Here is a 22,342-nt window from a genome sequence, read left to right as displayed (position 1 = left end):
CGCCATCTAAGAGCTCTTATTCACAACCCATAACTGAGCTATTCTCTGCTTTTATCTGTCAAGTTACTAACAAGCTAACAATTTTCAGTTTAATTTGGTATATTTGTGACTTGGTAAAAAACTGGTAATTTAACTGATAAAAATAAAAATGACTGGAAGTAATCTAAGTGCTTAACACTAAGGAAACCTTTAACACCTTTTATTAAAGAGATTTAAAACGTATTTTCATTCATATAGTATCAGTAGTGCACTTATTACATACTTTGTGAATTACTGAACTATATATATGGCTCATTACATAATATTTTCATATCAGCTATATAAATACAGGTGCTTTGTAAAAAGTACCTATTTATACAGCTTGTTTATGTGTGTGTATTTATATGTGGAGTTGACTCAAGCAGGGAATGGCTTCTAAACCGAGTGTATTCAAAATTGTCCTTGAAAATCTCTTAAACACCTATCACAGCAAGTGTATATGGTTTTATATAGATAGATAGATATAAACACGTGTGTGTGTGTATATATATATATATATATATATGGTATGGTAAAGTTTAAAAATTACTGAACTAGACTCTAGGAAGAAGCAAAAGGAAGCTAAATATGCAGAAGTCTGGGCAAACTCTGCTTACTTGCAGAGTTTATTCCATACTGTTTGACATTTAGCAAAATTTATTGTGAAGATTAAATGAGATAGTGGGCAACCCATCTTATCCCCTGATTTCATTCTAAACATAGCTGAGAGGTTAGGGTGGGACAGGTAAACAATGAAAAAATTAGAACGGACATATATACATTTCCTTTGGGGCTATTTAATCTTGTATATTCAATATGAAAGTAAAATATTTAATTTTGGATTTCAAGAAACATCTTGTTTACTGGAAATATAGATTGAAGAGGTTTTCTTCAAGAAAAAATATTAGGAAATTACTTTGAAAGCTAGTATTATCTGAAGTGAGACATTTCTAATCCTCAGCACAGTGCCAGTTTTCAATAGGCCACAATGCAGAATGTAACTCCCCAGTCATACTAAGTTTTAATTGTCATCTACAATGGAATATTCTCCCAGTCTGCTTTTGAAATTTCAGTGCTCACCTTTAAAGTATTTCACAGTTTTAACTCTTAATTCTAAAGTAGCATCTTCATCACATACAAAAATAGTTCGGGGATGTTGCTGGAAGGCTGAAACAGTCCACATGTGATTGACTCCTTCTTCTATTGCTTTGTAGAGAGCAAATGCCTTGTGTGCACCTGTTATGAGGATCATTACCTGAAAAATCGTGGACATTACCTGTCAATTCTTAAAACATGTTCCAAATGAGTAAGAAGCTCTATTTTTTTTAAACAAAGAATTTAGCACCAGTATTTTTCTGAGGGTTAAAATAAAAATAAACAGCTCCATATTTCTTCATAGTTCAAGGTATTTATTTCTGCTCTTTAAGGTAACAGGCAAGCACAAAGTGTATCTCTACTTCTGGCTGAACAAAGTAAAATAGTGTCTTGTAATGGAGTATTATTGAATATACCATAATGCCTATGATAATTAACACATTAAATACTGATGTGCAAGAAGAGACCTGGGAGAATGAAGAAAAAGAAACAAAAGGGCTGTTTTGCAAAAGCAGAGTTACAGATCAACAAAGAATTTATATAACCAGAAATGATATATCAAATTGCTCTAGCCCAGATAAGCAATAGATATTACTTTGGAAAAGCAAAAGACTCTGAAATAAGATATTTTAAAAGTAATCTAGAGAAATGAGCCTAAAGATTGTTTCACTGAACGGGTTCTATCTAAAGCTGTTTTGGAACAAAACTAGATTTAAAGAAGGGTTCAGAATCTACTTAAATGCAGGAACTGTCCTTTAAACACACATAACTGAGACCATCCTTAGGTACAGAAAATCCAAGGTCTTTGTCCCAGATCCCTGATAGCCTATGAGATAAGTCAAAGAATGTATGCAAATGTGAGTGAGTGTATACAGGTGTCTGAATGAATCTTTTCTTTAACATTTTTAGCAGTAAATCAATCCTGTTTTTACAAGTTAAACAGTTTATGTAATGTAATAAATCTTTAAACATGTTTTTTTCTCATTATTTTTAAAAAAATGAATGTTAAAGTGGTTGTAATTCTAAAATATCTGTAACAATGTAAAAATTCTGTATTTCACATTTTAGAACCAGACCTTCTAAAACAGGGAGGAAATTAAAGATTAATGAACCAGATATTACTGTATTTCTTTTATCAAGATTCATTACTTTTCATTTTGAAGCTATATTTGATTAATATCAAAGCCCATGAATGAAATAAGATACGTATGAATTCTTACTGCTTTTACTGATACTTCTTGTTCTTAAGTATAGAGATCTAGGCTCAGTGAAGAATTAATATGCCATCACCTATAATTAAAAGCATTTTTTAAAAATTAGCAATGCTTGATATAATAAGGTAAGCACAGCACTGATTAATGGGTCTATTAGTTTTCCTTACTGGAAATTAATATTTTTTTCTTAGGACTGATACGTGTTACAGAGGAGTTTGAAAAAAAAAATATTCAAGTTCTTTGCTCCATCCTGTCTTCTAATTCAGAATCTTTGGGATTAGGACCCAAGAATCAGGGTCCCTTAAGTGATTAGTATGCAATCTGGCAGAAGTCCTTATCCTAGCACTTGAAAAGGCTTTTTAAAACTATTTTCACACACACTACATTAAATGAGAATATGTAGTGATTGCTGCATGATGGATATTTTCTGAAGTTTAATTTATTTCAGGAGTTTTAAAATGTGATTTGGTGGTTTCAAAGTTAAACACCGAACTTAAGCACTTTTCGTGAATTATTCTCTCATTTAACTACCCACATCAACAGCGTGAGATAAATACTATTCTTACTCATATTTCACAGATAAGGAATGAGGCACAGATATTCTGTAACTTGCCCAAGGTCTTGGTAAGGCTACTATATAAACAAGAGGTCTGATTCCAGCATCCATATCCTTAACAACTACAATAAGACATATATAACCTTTAATTGAGAATTAAGAAGAAATATCTGGAAAATCAGAAATTGAAGAAAATCCCTCTTGGAATATAATTTGACGTTGATAATACGTGATTATTTCTACTCTATCTGCTCCACTATTCTCAAGGAGAGTATTTCTTGTATTGTGAAAAAGCTTAAGAGTAGCCCTATCTGAAACCAAATCTTAAGGATAAGCAGAAAAGAAAAGGGGGCACTTCAGACAGTTATGGGGTGGTCAATAAAAAGCTAGAAATTTGGTAAGGCTGAGCATAGGGAAATGAGATGGCTGAAAACTGAATTTTGATAATACAGAGCATTTTATGCCAAAGAGGCTAGATATCATCTTGTGGTGAAGCAGCAAGGAATCAGACTCTTCATTATATCCATGAGTAGTAACTATGTTTTGGGGAAAAAAAAAATTCAGGCTGTAATAGAGAACAGGAAAGGGAAAGAATGGAGATAGCCATGATTTAGGATGCGTTTGCAATAATCCTTAAAAAACTGATATAGACCAGAAGTAAGGCAGCTCCGATGGATTTATCTCTGTTCGATGGAGGGCTGGATCCTTATTTATCTCTAAGTTAAGTGGTGGAATGTGGTGACTGATTAGATGTGAAGAAGCTGAGAATGACACACGTTTCAAGTTCAGATAATTTTCATGGAGGGTGTTGCTATTCACCAAGGGAGGGAGACAATTTTGGTAGAAAGATGAATTTAAATTTTGAACAGTTTAAATAAGGAGTCAATTGGAAATATGAAATCTGCAGCTTCAGAAAAAGAACTGGCTAAAGATACGTACTGGTAGTTATCACTGTATTGAGCGTAGTTGACCTTTTTAGAATAGTACTAAATCTACCAAGAACAGGGTTCCAGGGCTTCCCTGGTGGCGCAGTGGTTGAGAGTCCGCCTGCCGATGCAGGGGACACGGGTTCGTGCCCCGGTCGGGGGAGATCCCACGTGCCGCGGAGCGGCTGGGCCCGTGAGCCATGGCCGCTGAGCCTGCGCGTCCGGAGCCTGTGCTTCGCGACGGCAGAGGCCACAACGGTGAGAGGCCCGCGTACCGCAAAAAAAAAATAAAAAAAAAAAAAAAAAAAAAAGAACAGGGTTCCAAAGTGTGACTGCCCAGAAGTATGCATAGTGAATACACAGTGCTAGGAGATGACCCCCTAGGTAAGAACAACATTCAAAAGGCAGATGGAGGAAGAAAGAGCCAGGGAAGCATACTGAGAAAGAATGGTCAGAAAGAAAGAAGAGTAATGGTAGAGGTTTATGACAGAAGAAATAATCCATAGGAATAAATGATGAAAAGAAGCCCAGTAGGATAAGACCTGTAGAAAAGCTGATGGTCTTAACAATTAAGAACTTGTCACTGGTGACTTCTGTGACATTCAGTAAGTCAACAAAATCAAAAGATTTTTAAGTTTTACTGGTTTTTCCTTATGTCATCACAAGAATAAACATTCAAATTATTATAATTATATATAATAAGCAATTCTAAAGATGCTACAGTAATTAAAAACAATTTGTGTCTTTTCTTTTGGAATTACCTTTAAAATATAAAGCATTATCTTGAAATATATCTCAGTAAAAACAAATTTTAATCCTTTGAGGGTAAATGTGGCTTCCGTCAAACAGCCAGAAGTCAATAAAAATCAGATCTGGTTCAGGTAGACAGCCAAGCTGTGGATAGAACCAACTTTGTCCAAAATGAATTATGGGCAAAAGTAATGCATTCAAACTATTCTCAACAGTTACTGAATACCTATTATGTGACAGGCAGTGTACTGTGCTAGATATACATGACTCATAAACACTTGGAGATTATAAACTAATGAGGAAGGGTATTAAACAACGAAACATACAGAAACAATTATAAACTGCAAAAAGTGCTATAAACAAAAACTGTGGTAAAAGAAAATAATTTTGATTATAAGAATTATGGTCAGAAAATGGAACTCTGAAAGCTGAAAACGGGTGCCATTTTAGCTAAGCAAGGGCTAGAGAAGTAGAACATTTCACAATTAATTAACATCAATGTAAGGCCTCAAAGCAAGGAAGGAGTGAAAATTGAGGGCAGTGACTTGTGTGGTTCATTACCTAGTGGACAATTCCCAAGTCTTAAGAAACCTGTAATAACTTCTGGGTTGTCACTTCCAGGGTCTGTACAGAAGGTCCTCATTATCTGAGTTGCCAAAGTGTGAAGATACTTATTGATGCACTGACCACTTAAAGATTTGTCTCCCATTCAAACCTACTTTCCACTCAACAGTGACATCTGTCCCACACATGGATTTAAATTTTAAATATATTTGCAGTTATTGAAAATGACACTGACGAACAGCTCACATCACAGTTAAAACCACTGGCAGATGAAAATGTGTACACATGAAGCCCATTAAAATCGAAGATAAAGAAAGTCATTAAGTATAATCATGTGATACTTGTTTCAAAAGAATGCTATGAAAAATCTAGCAAGACAATAGCCAAGACAGTGGAAACAACCCAAGTGTCCATCAACAGAGGATTGGTTTAAGAAGATGTGGTACACACACACACACACACACACACACACACACACACAATGGAATATTACTCAGCCATAAAAAGACTGACATACTGCCATTTGCAGCAACATGGACGGACCTAAAGAATATCATACGAAGTGAAGTAAGTCATACAGAAAAAAACAATACTATATGCTATCACTTATATGTGGAGTCTAAAACACAATACAAGTTCATCTATATAAAACAAAAAAACTCACAGACATAGAAAAGAAACTAATGGCTACCAACGGGAAAGGGGGTAAGTTAGGAGTATGGGACTAAAAGATACAAATTACTGTATGTAAAACAGATAAGTAACAAGGATTTACTATATAGCACAGGGAACTATTCAATATCTTGTAATAACCTATAATGAAAAACAATCTGAAAAAATATATATATAACTGAATCACTGCTGCACACTGGAAACTAACACAGTATTGTAAATCAACTATAATAAAGCACTAAAGTCCTTGGGGAAACTACTAAATAATAAGAGTTTTGCCATAATTTTCTTTAGAGTCATGCTGGGAATGAATACTGTGAGGTGAATAGCATCATATAATTTTGTTGGAAAAGTCAAACAAAAGAAAAAAAATCAATGTTTGAATAATTCTGTTAATTCTAAGAATTAGCATAAGAGTTGCACCGTAACTTTAATTTTGTTATATGTAAGAAATCGTTTTGCATAACTTTCATATTTTAGAACTAAGATTGCTCTAATTTTTTTCAATTTATTTACTATGAAATTTCAGTCTTTAAAAGGTCTTTCTTCATAAACCAATTATCGTTAGATGTAAAACTCCATTTTGAATGACAGTTCTATTTGTGCATTCAAGTCTAGATATATTTACATTAAGATCAGTTACTCATTCACCACACCTTGTCTGTACTCTTTCCTCTGAACCTGTCCAATCCTGCTGCCAGAAGGGAATGGAGTTTTGGGTTTCCATATAATTTAACCACTTATAATCATGATCTGACTATAATTTGGTCTGTTATTCTCAGGGCAGGAAATGACAGCCCAATTAAAAACTAAAAAATTTGAGTCTACTGTTCAGAACTCTTGCCTTCTTAAACATACCAAATTTAGAACAGATCCAGCCCTAAAGGGGTTCTTTTTCCACTGGAAACCAACTGAGCTATCCTCCTACAGTCAAGAATCACATTACATGAAATTATCCTAAGCCTCCAAAAGCAGTTTAATGTTAATTATGACTGCATCTTTGTTGCAACAGTCCTTTCACAAGACTATATGATCAGTGTGATTTTAGGACCTCAAATTGTGAAACAAGAAGAGGCAAGTAAAGCAGTACCCCAAAAGAGATGGTGCCTAATTTTTAGTTTCCAGCTCCAAAGACTTAATTTACTTGAATTCTAAACATGGCAATGAGCCTGAAAGAAATTACTGAAAGCTAGACAACAATTTATACTGCAAATAGGATTAACCCAAAATAGCACTTATTTGACACCACAATTTCTCCAAAGTCTATAGACATCAAAGGAAAAACATCAAAGAACATTTAATTCTTACTTCTCTAGCATCCATCACTGTCCCCACACCAACTGTTAGAGCCATAGTTGGCACTTTTGATAAATCTCCATCAAAATATTTAGCATTTGCCAAAATGGTGTCCATTGCTAGAGTCTTTACTCTTGTCCTTGATACTAAACTGGATCCTGGCTCATTGAAAGCAATATGACCATCTGGACCAATTCCTTTCAAAAGAAATACATATACACACACATATATACATAAGTAAATAAGGTTTCTCAAAGTTCAACATGATTTAAAGACCAAAGAAATAGTCATAAACACGCTTACCTTGTTTTATTTGATAGCTGAATTTCTAATGCTGCAGTAAAAGATTTGTTCCTGTATTTGATTCAACAAGTATTTCAATGTTTTCCATATGCTTAGCATTGAGCTAGCATGATTCTAACAGCAAAATTAAGTATCACTTTATAATAATACTTTATAAAGCAATTTCACATGCATCCTCTCAACAACACATATATTTAACAATCTTGTGACATAGTCAGGTTAACCATATCTATTTACCTCATCTCCCCCTTTTTTTTAAGCTCAAAAGGAAACTTTGATGCTAAAGGATAATATATGATTTGTTCAAGGTAAATAATTTAGTAAATACTAAGACAAAACTCAAATCTAAATCTTCTGATTCCTAACGCAGTGGTCTTTATATTCACACTTTAACTTGCTTGGTTCTAGTCTAGATGGGGCAGTTAACTACTGGACCTCCCTGTAGTATAGTTTCCTCACTTATAAAAATGTTTAGATTGGACAAGATATTATCTAAGGCAGTAGTTTTCTTCAAACTTTGACTGCAACCTACTGCAAGAAATACATTTGACACTGCAACCTACTACACATATAAATACAATTAAAACAAGAATTGCATGAAATAATACCCTTACGAGGAGCCATTCAAGCTATTTTTGATTACATTTTGTTTCATTAACAAAACGTACAAAGGGAAATGGTGGATGTGACTGACCATATTGATTTCATGCCCTAATAATGTGTGACAACCACAATTTGAAAACTCTGCTTTAAGGAGATCTACTGCCAGCTGAAATATTCTAGGACTGCCTCTAAAATATAGATAAGAATATGACATTTCTTATTTGAAGGAAATTGGAGGTAAATCTTTTCATAAAATCAAGAATCTTTCTATGGCTTAAGTAAATCAAGTTTTATATACATGGACCCTACTTGCTAGTCAGATTTCTGGCAACTTCAATCAAAAAAAAAAAAAACCCCACAAGTTCTCTGGGTCAAAATACCGGTTATACTTATATTCTGCATATTTAATGATATATAGGTGTATCTTATTGGCTCTTAACACACAATTCTAACAACTTTTTCCCAGGCTACAACAAAGTAAAATATGACAAAGAGTAACCTGGTTTTGAATGAAGAAGGAAGAACTGAAAACCTTAGGAAGCAAATATGAACTACCAAAGCACAATAATCTAGGAATTTTTAACAATATAGGATTAATTTTTAATCTAGTACGTAAAGCCAGACCTGTATGTGGTTAATATGTATGGTTTGTTTCCACTATTAAGTATATATATGCTTGTCTATTTTAAATCACAGATATGCATATCTCTCTAGATTTGTAAAACTGTTCTGCTTTTCCTCTTAAGTATACATCTACCTAAATACTTTTAATTATATTTCTCTATGGAGGAAAGGATGGAACCAGGAAAATAAAAGAGTTCCAGAAAAAAATAGGAGGTCCTCAAAGATCAGTATTAGTGGTCTCACCGTTGATTTGGGTCACACAAGTGTACAGCAAAGCTGAAATTATCAGGAATGGTTCATGATGGAGAAGCGTCAATACATTCCCTTACTATCAGTAACTATCAAAAATTGAGCTTTTCCTGATATAAAATTATATTTTTAAAATGTTCAGAATGTTTTACAAAGCCTTATAAAATTTTCTTAAAAATAATCATGAACTCTAAACACCATGGTTAATTCTTATTCAGTCTTTAAGTGTAGACTAAGACATCAACACCTTTTTTTTTTTTTAATTTATTTTATTTTTGGCCGTGTTGGGTCTTCATTGCTGTGCACAGGCTTTCTCTAGTTGCGGCGAGCGGGGGCTCTCTTCATTGCGGTGCGCAGGCTTCTCACTGCGGTGGCTTCTCTTATTGCTGAGCACAGGCTCTAGGTGTGAGGGCTTCAGTAGTTGTGGTGTGCGGGCTCAGTAGTTGTGGCATGCAGGCTCCAGAGCACAGGCTCAGTAGTTGTGGCACACGGGCTTAATTGCTCCACGGCATGTGGGATCTTCCCAGACCAGGGCTCGAACCCGTGTCCCCTGCATTGGCAGGTGGATTCTTAACCACTGCGCCCCAGGGAAGCCCGAGATAATCAACACCTTTATGAAACATCCCTAAAACCTCTGAGTCTGGATTGTGTGTCTTTCCTGTGTCTATAGTTCTGTGGGCTAGAAGGTAAACTTCATGAGAGTAGACTTTCTCTTCTTCATAACTGTATCCTTACTATTTAGAACACATGACACACAGGAGGCCCTCAATAAGTAACGGTTGAATAAATGAATGGATGGTTGGTATTGTTCAGAATGTTCAGTACAGTTTTTGCCCCCTTCTACCCTGCTCTGCTCCCCTCACAACAGGGGCTAGACCAATCATAACACCCTATATCTCATATCGTTTAGGCAGAACTGTTGTGATCTAAGGACAAGTACTTAGGCCACGCTGAAACAATCAGAATTTCTCTCTATAAATCTGAAACTTGACCAGGAACACAGAAAGAAAGAAGGCATCTAGAGCTGAGGCATTTGATGACAGCACTGCAGGAGAGGATCAGGTGAGTCCCTGCTTCAGTTGATCTGGTTCTTGTTCTTTTAAAGACTTGTTTTTTCCAACTCTGATATCAATTCTGTGAGTTACCCCAGAATTATTCCAATAAATTCACTTTTAGTCTCATTGGTAGACTACATTTACTTGCAAATCAAAGAATCTAATCGTGTAACCAAAGTAGAGGGTTAAAAATTTCCCCAGTGTCTTATTTTTACCTTTTAAACACAAATTATCTTAAGATAATTTTAAAGTTAATAATGCTTTTAGAGTCTATATATAGGTTTCCATGTTTGTGTACTTTATTGCTGGGTATGGATCAGGAATTGCATGATACACCTTATTCTTTCTCCCAACAATTCTGTCATCAGATGAAGAACTTCTGAGTATGTATTTCCTCCTTTCTCCTTTCTATAGAGGGAAGGGAACTCTTGCTCCATTTCCCAGGAGTGAGCAATGGTGGATTAATACTCTGGAGCTCTTCTCTGGTCTTACTATTCCCAAATTCAGAGGGGAGGAGTAGGAAACCCCATTCTGGCCTCAAGCCCAACCTGCAATCTCTAATCCAACTTTACCTTTAATAAAGCTGATATTTTGATCCCATTTGGCTCAGTTCTTAGTGTTTTTATTAACCAAACCCTGGAACAAAAGAAGGGTAAGTGGTAAGACCCAGACACCAAGCCTCATCTTGAATATCCAATGATAACAACCTAGATCAACAAAGGTGAAGAATCAAATGAGATTCTTTCATGAGACAGATCCAATAATAGGGTATCCCAAACAGGGAAAAGTTCAAAGAAAATGTAATAAGCCAACCCTCCGTTCCCTATACACAATTATATGTCCCTTCGATAATAAATATAAACTGTCAGACCCTGGATTAGCCCACGACTACAATGAAGGTATTAATGGAAGAGGAAAGGAAATCCTGTTAAATTTTTTTGCAAGGGGAGAACTACAGGAAGTTTAAGACAAAAATTGGTTAAAAAACAAAGTTCTTTTTAGTAGTAAGAGTCAGTGATAAACATAAATAATTATGATTATGCTCCATTAGTTTCAAAGGTAGAACTAAGGTGAGTTATTGTGAGGAAATGCACTGAAAAACTTTAGCTACAAAGAAACAAGAAGTGGCTTAAAGCTATGGGGAAAGAAGAAAGTTTACTATAAATCTCTGAAAAGAGAGATTAAACCTTAAACATTACACTAAGCTAAAATATTTTCTGGAAAGTAGGCAAAAGGGCAAAATGGAGTTAAAGAGCTCTTATCAGTTTTTTTTCCCCCAAGTAAATTCTACTTCCTGGCATTGAGACCCCAAGGGATTTGTCACAAGAATCCTTATGTAAGGTCAATAAATTAACAGGAAAAAATAAGTCCTCAAATAAAGAAGTAAAAAAATACTATTTATGTTATCCATTCAGCCATTTTTAATACTAAAGTTTTAATAATTGCCATATCTTTTTGTATAATGGTAAATGAGTGAAAATATTTCTTGATATAACTAAGATAAACAGTTTAGGTATATTATTTTACAGTAATTCTACTTGATTTTGGTAGAGTTTAGAAAATCTAAAGAATGCATGGGTAGCGCACTCCTTAAACATTTTCAAATATCTACTGCCTTGGCCTTGATATTGGTAGGCGCAAACGGTAATTATCTCAGAATTGAGCAACACAGACAAAACTAGAATGCAAATGTTTTCCAGGAATAGTGAAGTAATATTAGCAAGTTTTATTTAAAAAATAGATACTTTCTATTTTGAAAAGCAAACTAGTCTAACTTGGATTCTTGCTCAGATAAAAAAACCATCCTATGCAGGGGACGCGGGTTCGTGCCCCGTTCTGGGAAGATCCCACATGCTGCGGAGCGGCTGGGCCCGTGAGCCATGGCCGCTGAGCCTGTGCGTCCGGAGTCTGTGCTCCACAACGGGAGAGGCCACAACAGTGAGAGGCCCGCATACAGCAACAAAAAAAAAAAAAAAAAAAAAAAAACCATCCTAGACTGTCTATTTAAGAAAGTAATTGATATTAGTTATGCTAGGTAGAGATAACAATTTCCTCAAAGAGAAAAACTTCAGTCTTGCTGGATACCCTTAGAGGTAAATCAGTAAAAGAGCAGGACATTCAATGAACTAAGGAAAAATTACTTCAGAAACTACACCTCAGAGACAGAGTGGAGTAGCACTTAATGGATTACCAACTACATACCAAGCACTGCACAAGGCATTTTATACATGTTATAATGTGGTTAATTCTCATCAATTCTGAAATGGTTAATATAATCTTGTTTTACAAATAACTTAATTATATTGAATTAGTATACTGAACTAGTTTACTGAAATCAATAAATTTCCTAAGATCTTACAGATAGTAAGTGGCCAAAACAGGATGCTAATTTTTGTCTGACGATAAAACCCAATTTTCTCCAAAGGCAACCAAACACCTCTACAATACCTGGCCACCTCAACCATAAATTAACCTTAGTACAGGTCTATTGAAGATCTAATTCATATAGTTTTGAGCAGTCTTCTAATAAATTAATTGTAAGATACACCTGGATCTAATGGATATATCTATCTCTATATATCTAATGTTAATTTAGAGCTTTAGTATGTTTAGTTGAATACTAAAGAATCTGGCAAAAAACAATTTTGGTTTCAGTTTAGATGATGCACTATTCATATGCTTCATACTGATAGCAGAAAACCGTATTGTCATTACAAAGGAAGAGATTCTTTCACCTCTTCAATGGTAGATCATGAACACACAATATACATACACATATGTATGTTTGTGTGTGCATGTATATATATAAATTTCAAGTGGAATTTAGTTAATTAAACATTTACTTTAGAGTTTATTAAGACAATTATACAGCTTAATTCATATTAACTAAAGGCTGATGATAAAATTTTACATTCTTAACTGATTTCTTAGTGAAATGAAGCAATTTGAATGATCAGTAGAGAAATGTTAAAATCCACCTGTTCCACATGCAGACTTTCAGAGATTTAACGCTGTAATTTGATAAGAAAGCTGGGTTGGGGTTTTAAAGAAACAGTAAAAGAATAAGAGTATCACTGAGGAAAAGAAACATCACTCGTTTTCTAAGATGTGGTAAACTATCAGTTCTAAAGAGGTAATTAGGCAGGGATTAGGACCTATTTCTCAAGCCATAATTTAAACAATCCCCACTTGCAACATTAAGATTATTTTTTGATGAAAATAAAGTAAAATAGAAATCAATAGCTGAATAAATGGGTATTACAGACAGTCACAGATGTTCTTTACATTACACAAAGGTAAGTTTTTTTTTTTTAAAGCACCTAATCCAAATATTAATAAATGATTAATGACAAAATGTTTTACGTACCTCCAACAAAAAGATCAATTCCTCCAGCTTCTTTTATTTTCTTTTCAAATGCATCACATTCTGCTTGTAAATCTGTAGCATTCCCATCAAGGATATGAGCATTATTAGGATCTATATCAATATGCTTAAAAAAGTTATTCCACATATAAGAATGGTAGCTTTCAGGATGATTTCTGGGAAGTCCTAAATACAAAGTTAATAAATAAAAATGTAACTATTTCCAGAAATAAATCTAAAGTTTACTTTTCTGATTAAGCCATAAATGCTATTTAAAATATGTAACATTTCTATACCATATTCAATTTAAAAGCATTTTTATATGGAATATATGCTTATTATGTGCCAGGCATTATTTTAATCACTGTACATGTATGTATTAATTAATGTGTACAATGTCTATGGAAATAACTATTATCAATCTCACTTTATAGATGAACAGAAACACAGAAAAGTAACTTTCCCAGGGTCACAGAGCTCACAAAGGGGCTGGAGCACAGAAGTCTAGTTCATGTACATGTAATCACTATATTCCCCTTCTCAAATACAAAATTTTAACCAAATAAAACTGATTTATGTGTTAAATTCAACATAAATTAAATGGCCACACAACTGAGATCTTGATCTACGTTCTTCCTCTGTTATTCCTATTTACATACAAGGTATACTAAATTACAACAGTTCTTTGACAATGACTCAGGCTACTGTTAAAAATGTGTACCTATAAAATTTAAATTTTAACACAGAGTTTATATGTATCACTGATCTTTCTAGTTAAGCAAGGTCACAATCAATAAATTATAAAAGCTTCAAGGCTACAAATAGCCTTATATTTAAAAAATATTTTACTAATTACTTTTACATACATATTAATTCATTTACCCCCACAACAATACTGGTTTTAACTTTGCCTTAAGAAAAAAAGAAAAAGAGAGAATGAGAAATGTGAATGAATTGGCTCAAAGTCGATGGAGCCAGGACTGTGGCATAGCTGAAGACGAATGCAAATCTTCTCATTTCTAGTCTCACGGTCCTTCTACTATGTCATGCTGTCATTACAAAAATATTTTTTTTATATAAACTCCCAACCCCACTACAAGGTAATACATTATACTCTAGAAATATATTCATATTACATTCAAAACAAATTTAAATAATGTTAATATTCTCAATATATTAATTTTTTAAAAAATATAACATGTCCAAATAATATAGCTTACCTACATATTCATCCATGTTAAAGGTCTTCACATATTTAAAAGAAAGGTCTCCATTCTTGTGATATTCTATTAGTTTTTTATAACATCCTAAAGGTGTACTCCCTAAAACAGATAAACATTCCATTTTCTAACATAACTTGAAAATCTAATTTAAAAAAAAGTTTATATTAACCTTATTCTCTTCTTAATAGTATTTTATATTTCTAATTTATTAGGCAAACAATTATTAATTTAAATACACATTCAGTTAACAAATATATGTTGAATTAGTCTCTCTACAAGGTAACCTAAAATTTTAGTAAACTAGAATTTGCTGAATAAAGCTGGGAATCTGTCAACAGAAATTACAGCTTGGAAAATTATTCTTGTGTCGCTGGATATTTGGAATTAATGGTGTATATTCCAGGATTAGAAACTTCTAGAGAGCACATGTGAATCAGAAGAAAAATAAATGTCCCACCTTTAGAGAAAAAACTATTTAGAGAAGGATTTGTAGCATAAATGATACATAAATAGGTCAAGTATTGACCATTCAATGAAATCAAAAGTGAAACCAGAGCTGAATTTAAACACTGCCTCTACTTTCAAAATAGAAAGTGGCAAGGATTGAGTGAGGAGGCTTATCCTTTAAGTTTTTAACTGGAGCTCCTGTTTCTCATTTTGTGTTATTTTCAGCATATATCAGCTAAAATGTATAAAGTAAAATGATTTCTAGGAAATGGGATCTTGGCTTTGGATACTTCATCTGAGTTCTTAATGTTATTGTTTTATAAGTGTGATTCTTTTATGTTTTATAAAATTAAGATCTGCTTGATAGTGCACCATGAAACGACACAATAAAGATAAATGAATTTAGCCACTTGAGGATGGCCTCCCTTTGTTTTTTAAATTTGCTGTATTTTTTCATTTTAACTACAAATTCAAAGACTAGATTGACTACATTCTTACAACAAGCAACCTGGCCCACACAATCCTGGTCAGAGTATTGGTTTCTAGTCTGCCCACCATCACAAAACAAAAGAAAACACCCAAACACAAAATTTCTACTCAAGAGGCAGGGAGAAGTATGGCAGAACTAAGCAGTCTCTGGCAAAAAAAAAAAAAAAAAACCACCAGAAAAACAAAAAAACAACTAATACAAAAAAAATCTAGAGTAGTAAAAAAACTGACTCTCATTTAAGATGACAGAATAATAGAAGTGGCTAAATATCACACAGACAGGTTCACAGAACAGAAGACTAATAGGTTTTCTTAAAGTTAAGCACACATACTGTTTTAAATTGTCATTAATAATTTAAAATTTATGTGGTCAAACTTTACAATTCCTTCTCAAAGAACTACAGCCCACTAACATGAAACCTGGATAAAAGATGGATAAGTAAGCTCTTCTTTCTCCTTTTCTAGAAGCATAACAAACTTTCTGTGTGTATCTTTCAGTGTCAAGAGAATAGTTATAGGACTCCCTCCGTAATTTAAGGACATATGAACATAAAAAGAAGTCACAATAGTGATAAAAATCACATTCATTTTCTACTTTTTAATCCAAGTGGCTGAATAGAAAAAAATCAATGGAAGATATGGTACACGGTGAACTGGTAAAAGAAACTTCATTTTAATATATTTGCTTTGCAATACTCATTTACTAACATAACTAATTTAGCAAGTGCTTACTATGATTCAGATAAAACAAAGATTATGACTGTTTCTACCCTAAAAGAACTCACAGAATATGGATAGACAAGTACAAAGTAACTATAACACAAGGAAAAATATAAATAACCTATAAGAAGTCTGGGGCAGTATAGTGAATCAAAGAAAAAAACACTATAGTCTTGCTTGTGGGAGAAAGGATGAAAGACGGCATTTCAACTGAGTCTTTGAAGAAGAAGTGAAATTCCCATAATCAAAGAATGGGTTAAGTTGTAATTGAAAATAGAAAAAAGATGGGGGAGGAGGTTCAGAGATGACACTTGTATGCCTACCATGCGCTAGATGCTATGCTGGTGTTTCATACATTAGCTAATGTAAATCTCACAAGTTTGGGAAATTGGCATTCTTTCCCATTTTGAAGGTGGGAGAATTGGGGTAAAAAAATTAAGGAATGTGCCAAATATCACACACACGGCAGTGAAGCCAGATATTCAAGAGATTCTCATAAAGTTCTTATTATACAGTATGCTAGCAGCAACATGAGTGAAAGTAAAGCCAGCAAGTTCAGGCCTGTTCTTTGAACTACAAGCAGTGTAACCTGCCTACCCTGATTCAGTGTAGAGGAATAGTGGGAATAAGTCTGGGAGGCAGGTTGGGCCCACAGCATGCAGGCCCTTAAATGTCAAGCTTGTCAACATCACTTCAATAAATATATTACTGAACAGGGCTTCCCTGGTGGTGCAGTGGTTAAGAATCTGCCTGCCAATGCAGGGGACACAGGTTCAAGCCCTGGTCCGGGAAGATCCCACATGCTGCGGAGCAACTAAGCCTGTGCGCCACAACTACTGAGCCTGCACTCTAGAGCCTGCGAGCCACAACTACTGAAGCCTGCGCGCCTAGGACCCATGCTCCGCAACAACAGAAGCCACCGCAGTGATAAGCCTGCACACCACAACCAAGAGTAGCCCCCACTCACCATGACTAGAGAGAGCCCACACGCAGTAGCAAAGAACCATCACAGCCAAAAATAAACAAATAAATAAATTTTTTTTAAAAAGATATATCCTGAACAGATATTCCCCAGAATTGTGCTTGGTGGGGCGTAATTACAACATAGCATGTTGTTTACAGAAATGTATGTTCAAATTTCAAAAGCATGGGGTGGGGGGAGGTAAGGATGGGGCATGATTAACACTGTCATTGGTCAATGAAGGAGAAAAGTAGAAAATGTTAACAAAGGTTTTCCAGAGATATACCCTTGGCAGATGTATTATTAGGCAGTAATACTATCCAAAATAAAGCAGAAGAATTGCATATCAAAATACACAAAAACATGTTTAGCACTGCTGGCGTTTATGGCTCTGAAGCCTTTCTGCTCCCATACTCAAATTACTGTCTATTTCTTCATAATTAAGACAAAGTGATTAAGGCAGCTAGTCTGAGCATGGCCCAGGTTTACAGAAGGCAAACTGATACAGAGGCCATGTTCAACCACTGGGGCTCACATATCAGAACTGTGGGTGCTGAGGGGGCCCATTTCTGGTGTGCACAATTAAAAAAAAATCCTCTTTGACATTCTTACCAACACCTACTGCCATGGACCGAAAAACAAAAAGCAAAACAACAAACAAACAAACAATCAACTTGGTGAGCTAACAGTATCTTTCATGGAAATTATGCAAGTGAAAAACAATTACGATTGTAGCTTTTCTATAGTTGACATGTATGGGGGGAGGAGCAAGAGGAAAAAGTACTGTTTAAACACACTTAAGAGAACCTTAAATTTACATAGTGTTTACAGTATACAAGGGACTTGCTCTTACTTGAGCTTCAAAACAGCATTGTAAGCTATTAATTTCCTTATCTTCCTTAAAAGTAAGGAAAACAAGATTATGGTGTAGAATAAATGCCCTTCAGTCACCAAGAAAGTAGCAGCTCTGATTCCAGGTCCAATACTCTTTCCTATGTAAGTCAACAATATCAAATAAAGTACCATGTATCAGTGACACTACTTGGTAATTTTTTAAGAAAAACCTTAACCGAGAACTAAATCCAATAAAGTGTATAATTAATGCTTATGTTCATTCTGTCATGAAGACATACCTGTCTTCAATTTTTCACCTGTAATACTTCTAAAATAGAAAATAATCACAGAAATAGCAAAGGGCTAATAAGCTAATATGAGGCATATGAGGTAAAATTAAGAGGCAGTAGTACATATTTTAGGTACCTCTTAATGATCAATGAGAAGGCTAATCTCCCAAGAAATTGCATGAATAGTGAAAGCAACATCCCTAAATACAAACAAAAGACTACTAGAAAAAGGTACAAAAAATATCATGACCATGACCTGAGCTATATTTCCTTTTCAATTCTGGAGTGGTAGGTGAGACAGAATTTTAACAAATAGTAATGAAACTTAGATACCAGATATGTCTGTATCTATATATTTGACTTGATATCCTAATATGTTAAATCAGAGATATGACAAGAAATAAACAGGAAACATATTTTACTAAGAAAAAGCCTTCAATCCCACAACCTTGAGTACCTAATATGGAAAAAAAATGGTGCATTACCTGTTGGCAAACCCAGTGTAAAATATCTGTCCTGTCCAGGTCTGAATTGAATGATGCGATTACAGATGTATTTGGCTGCCCATTCACTAGCCAAGTCATAGTTATCAAGAATTACAAGCCTCATTATGGTGATGCACAGCTTCCAGGACAAGAAGTTCAAACCTGAGAAAATTCCATTGTAGAGCACTTTAAGTAATTCACAGTCAAACAGAAGTAAAATACATTGATGACTTTAGAAAGGACAGTACTTAAGAAAGACATGCTTCTATACAAATACAATCTATACTTTTAAAATAGTAATAATGGCTGTTCTCTTTTGGATGAACTTTGAGTTCTGGGCAGTGGGCTAGGTCATTTAAGTACAAATATCAATTCTTACAACAACCTTCTGAAGTACATACAACATCCAGTTTTAGATGAACAGAGGGACTGACACAATTTGACTGAGTTCACACAGTTACTAAGTGACAAAGCTGAAATTTATATCAAGGCAAATTTACCATAAAGACATCACACTGCACTATCTCTACAGGTATACTATATAAAGCAACATAAATCTAAAGGCAAACAAAGCAGCACTCATTTATTGATTGCAAATTAATGGTAGTAATGATTACTCAGCACCTTTTGGGTTACTTACTAAAATCCAGAACTCTCCCTATGAATGATGTAATAACCAAACCTCCCTTCTGTATAAAAGTGATACCTGCACTTAAAAAAATTTCAGTCAATACAGAAAGATAAAAAGAAGTTAAAAAAAAAAATCGACCCAAATCCTGCCACTCCGAAATAATGCTCATTACTATTTGGTATACATCGTTCCAGCTATCTATCTAATGCACACATATAAATAGGATGTATAGAAATAATTTCTAACAATGGGATCATACTAGACATGCTATTTTTAACAAAAAGCATAACGAATTGAATTCTTTCTGCATTAAACAGAAGCAAAAGAAAATAAAGTGAACTAAAGAAACTGCTGATCTCTGGGGGAAAGAATTATTCACAAAAAAGCAATTTCAGTTCCTAAAAGTATTCTAAGGTTAAGAAAAAATATTATACAAATATTAAGAGATCAGCATCATTTAAAAACTATATGATTCCATTTTACACAACATGTGAAAATTGCATTCTTACACTTCCTCCCACCCCGATTTCTGTAAGATGTATTATTTTATACTGCCAAGATTTATAACATTTACAATGTGTTCTACAACTATAATTCCCAGATTTTAATTCTCAGTTTTATTATACTTAAATGGATTTGTTACCCACACCAATCCTTTCACAAATGGCTTCAGCAGTCCTGAATTCTGTACCCACAAACCATACATACAGAAGTCAAAATCTTTACATTAGAAAACACTGAATCTAAATATGTCCTTAAGAACATGATGATTTAGATTCTGGCATAACAAAAACTTACAATCACCATGATCTAGAGTTATGGCACAATAACAAGAGATAAATATCATTTACAGACAATAATTTACACAGTTAAGTCATGAATTCAGTCCAACAGATGGACTTGGCCTCCATTTAAATTCATTAATAATCTAATGGCAGAAACAATTTCAAAGTTACACCAAAGAATCAGAAACATTTCCTGGCTGTTTTAACCATCAAGAGATATACTTATCTCTAATAAGAATATTCAGCAAAATGACTACTGATAAAAAGAGAAAAAAAAAAAAAAAAAAACCCTGTAAGGTGAGGAGGAGGAATGGCATTAGAGCTTTCCAAGTGTCTTCTGTGTTTTGGGGCATGCTATTTCTTTTCTCAGTTCAACACACTTGTGAGGGAGGGCCTCACAATGCCAAGCACTAAGCTCTGTAGACACAAAAATGACAAAGATAAGGATCCTACTATCAAAGGGCTTAGACTCAATAGTCTCTGGGGAAGAACTTATCCTCATTTTTCAGATAAAGAAAAGTGCAACTCACAAGTTTATTACTGATGTTATAAAGCTATTAAGTGGTGGAGGGCCTATCTGACTGAAAGATACATGCTTCCCAAAAGTGCCTTATAAGGACGAATCACTTAGGATGCCTGTTAAAAAGATTCCCCAGACCTTTCCCTGGACATGGTGTTTCAAAAGATATGAAATGGGGTCCACGGAATCTGCACAAATATCACAGGTGATTCTTACAATCAGGATACATTTGGAAAATAACATCATACAAGATGACTTCATTGCACAGAGGTTCAAGTAAGCCTCTCAGACCAAACACAGGCACGTTTTGCTTTCTTAAACTCTTCCGCGAGTCTACAGTTCAGTTCTAAAAGTCCCAAATGAATCACCTCACCCAGAGAAAAGTAGAATGCCACATGTGTTCAGATTTTTAAATATGTCTTTTTCCAGTTTTTGCCAATCCTCACACATCTGAACTGCTGCTGCGGTCGACCATTCTCTGACATCTTGACCCGACAGCACTCAAAAAATGACACAGCACCACCCCTGCCCTCATCTTCCTCTGGTGCTGATTCATTTTGGTGTGCGTCCCTTGGACAAAGAGCTGCCAAACACAAACCTGAACTTTAAAGCTGGATGGGAACTTCTAGACGACTTGGGTTACACAGCTATTTTAGAATCTGTACTAGAATCTGGAATCTAGGCTTACAGAATCCCCGCTCTGCGCTTTTTCCCTAAAACACACTACACCTGACCTCAAAAGATTCCTGAAGCCCGACCAGGAAGGGGGCTCTCAGAGCAGGGGTCCAGGTCAGGGTCCCGACGAGAGGCGAGAAGCAGCAGAGAAGGCTGTGGTCCCTGCCCGGAAGGCGAGGGCTGCAAACTCACCTCACCTGCCAGGCCGCTAGGCCCGTCTCTCCTTAAACCCTAACGAATGCAAATGAGGATGACTATTACGAATTTGTAACAAGTGTCAGGAGAAGACTGCCAAAGAGCAGGGGCCAGGAAAGCCCCGTCCCGAAGAGGACGACCAGTCAAGTTGGAGGCTCCCGGAACCCCCATCCGCCCCGCGTCCCCGTCTCCGCATAGAGCCCGCCGGTGGGTGCAACAAACAGCCGGGCCCCCGCCCGACTCCCCTTCCAGGCCCTTCCCGTGTACTCACCTGCCGACCTACCGGCTCTTCTGACGCTGGAACAGCGAAAACAACCAGCAGCCAGTCAGCCCGGAGAAACACCAACCAGCGCGAGGAGCGTAAAGCCTAAGGAGCCGGACGTAAATCTAGGCGCCGAGGGGAAGGCGGAGCGGCCTGCGGGTCCTGCGCATGCGCGCTGGTGCTGCGCATGCGCGCGCCTCCGGCTCGCCCAGAGTGAGCTGCAAAGAGGTCTTTGTGAGTTGCGCGAGACCGGAAATCTTTACTTAACGTGAGTCTCAAGTTGTTGGGTCGTCACCTCGACGTTGTTCGTTTTTCATCTCTCATAGGTTGAATGGCGGTAGATTCTTTGGGTTTATGAGATTTAGCATGTAGGACTACAGTGCTCATACATAAGCATTACTTTAGTTCCTGCTTATAATAGCAATATAAATTCATGTCTCTCTACCCCAAGCTATTGAATGTCTACTTTGCAAGCACAATGACAACTAAGCGCTTTTTATCAATAAGCTCATCAAAGTTAAATTTAACATGCTGCA

At 35.4% G+C, this 22,342-nt stretch overlaps 1 protein-coding gene across 1 annotated transcript; it reads right to left on the bottom strand.

Moving 5' to 3' along the window:
- Positions 1-1,087: 1,087 nt before the first annotated feature.
- GNPDA2 (glucosamine-6-phosphate deaminase 2) lies at positions 1,088-21,862 on the bottom strand. The gene is made up of 7 exons (XM_065877752.1): positions 21,816-21,862; positions 19,445-19,449; positions 18,739-18,900; positions 14,510-14,611; positions 13,293-13,475; positions 7,104-7,288; positions 1,088-1,273 (listed from the first exon to the last, which is right to left on the bottom strand). The coding sequence occupies exons 3-7, from the start codon at positions 18,860-18,862 to the stop codon at positions 1,088-1,090; spliced, it is 780 nt and encodes a 259-aa protein (XP_065733824.1). The 5' UTR covers positions 18,863-18,900; positions 19,445-19,449; positions 21,816-21,862.
- Positions 21,863-22,342: the final 480 nt, after the last annotated feature.

This window comes from Phocoena phocoena, chromosome 5 (assembly GCF_963924675.1).
Source record: "Phocoena phocoena chromosome 5, mPhoPho1.1, whole genome shotgun sequence".
NCBI lineage: Eukaryota > Metazoa > Chordata > Mammalia > Artiodactyla > Phocoenidae > Phocoena > Phocoena phocoena.
This window is presented reverse-complemented; position numbering and strand designations above follow the sequence as displayed.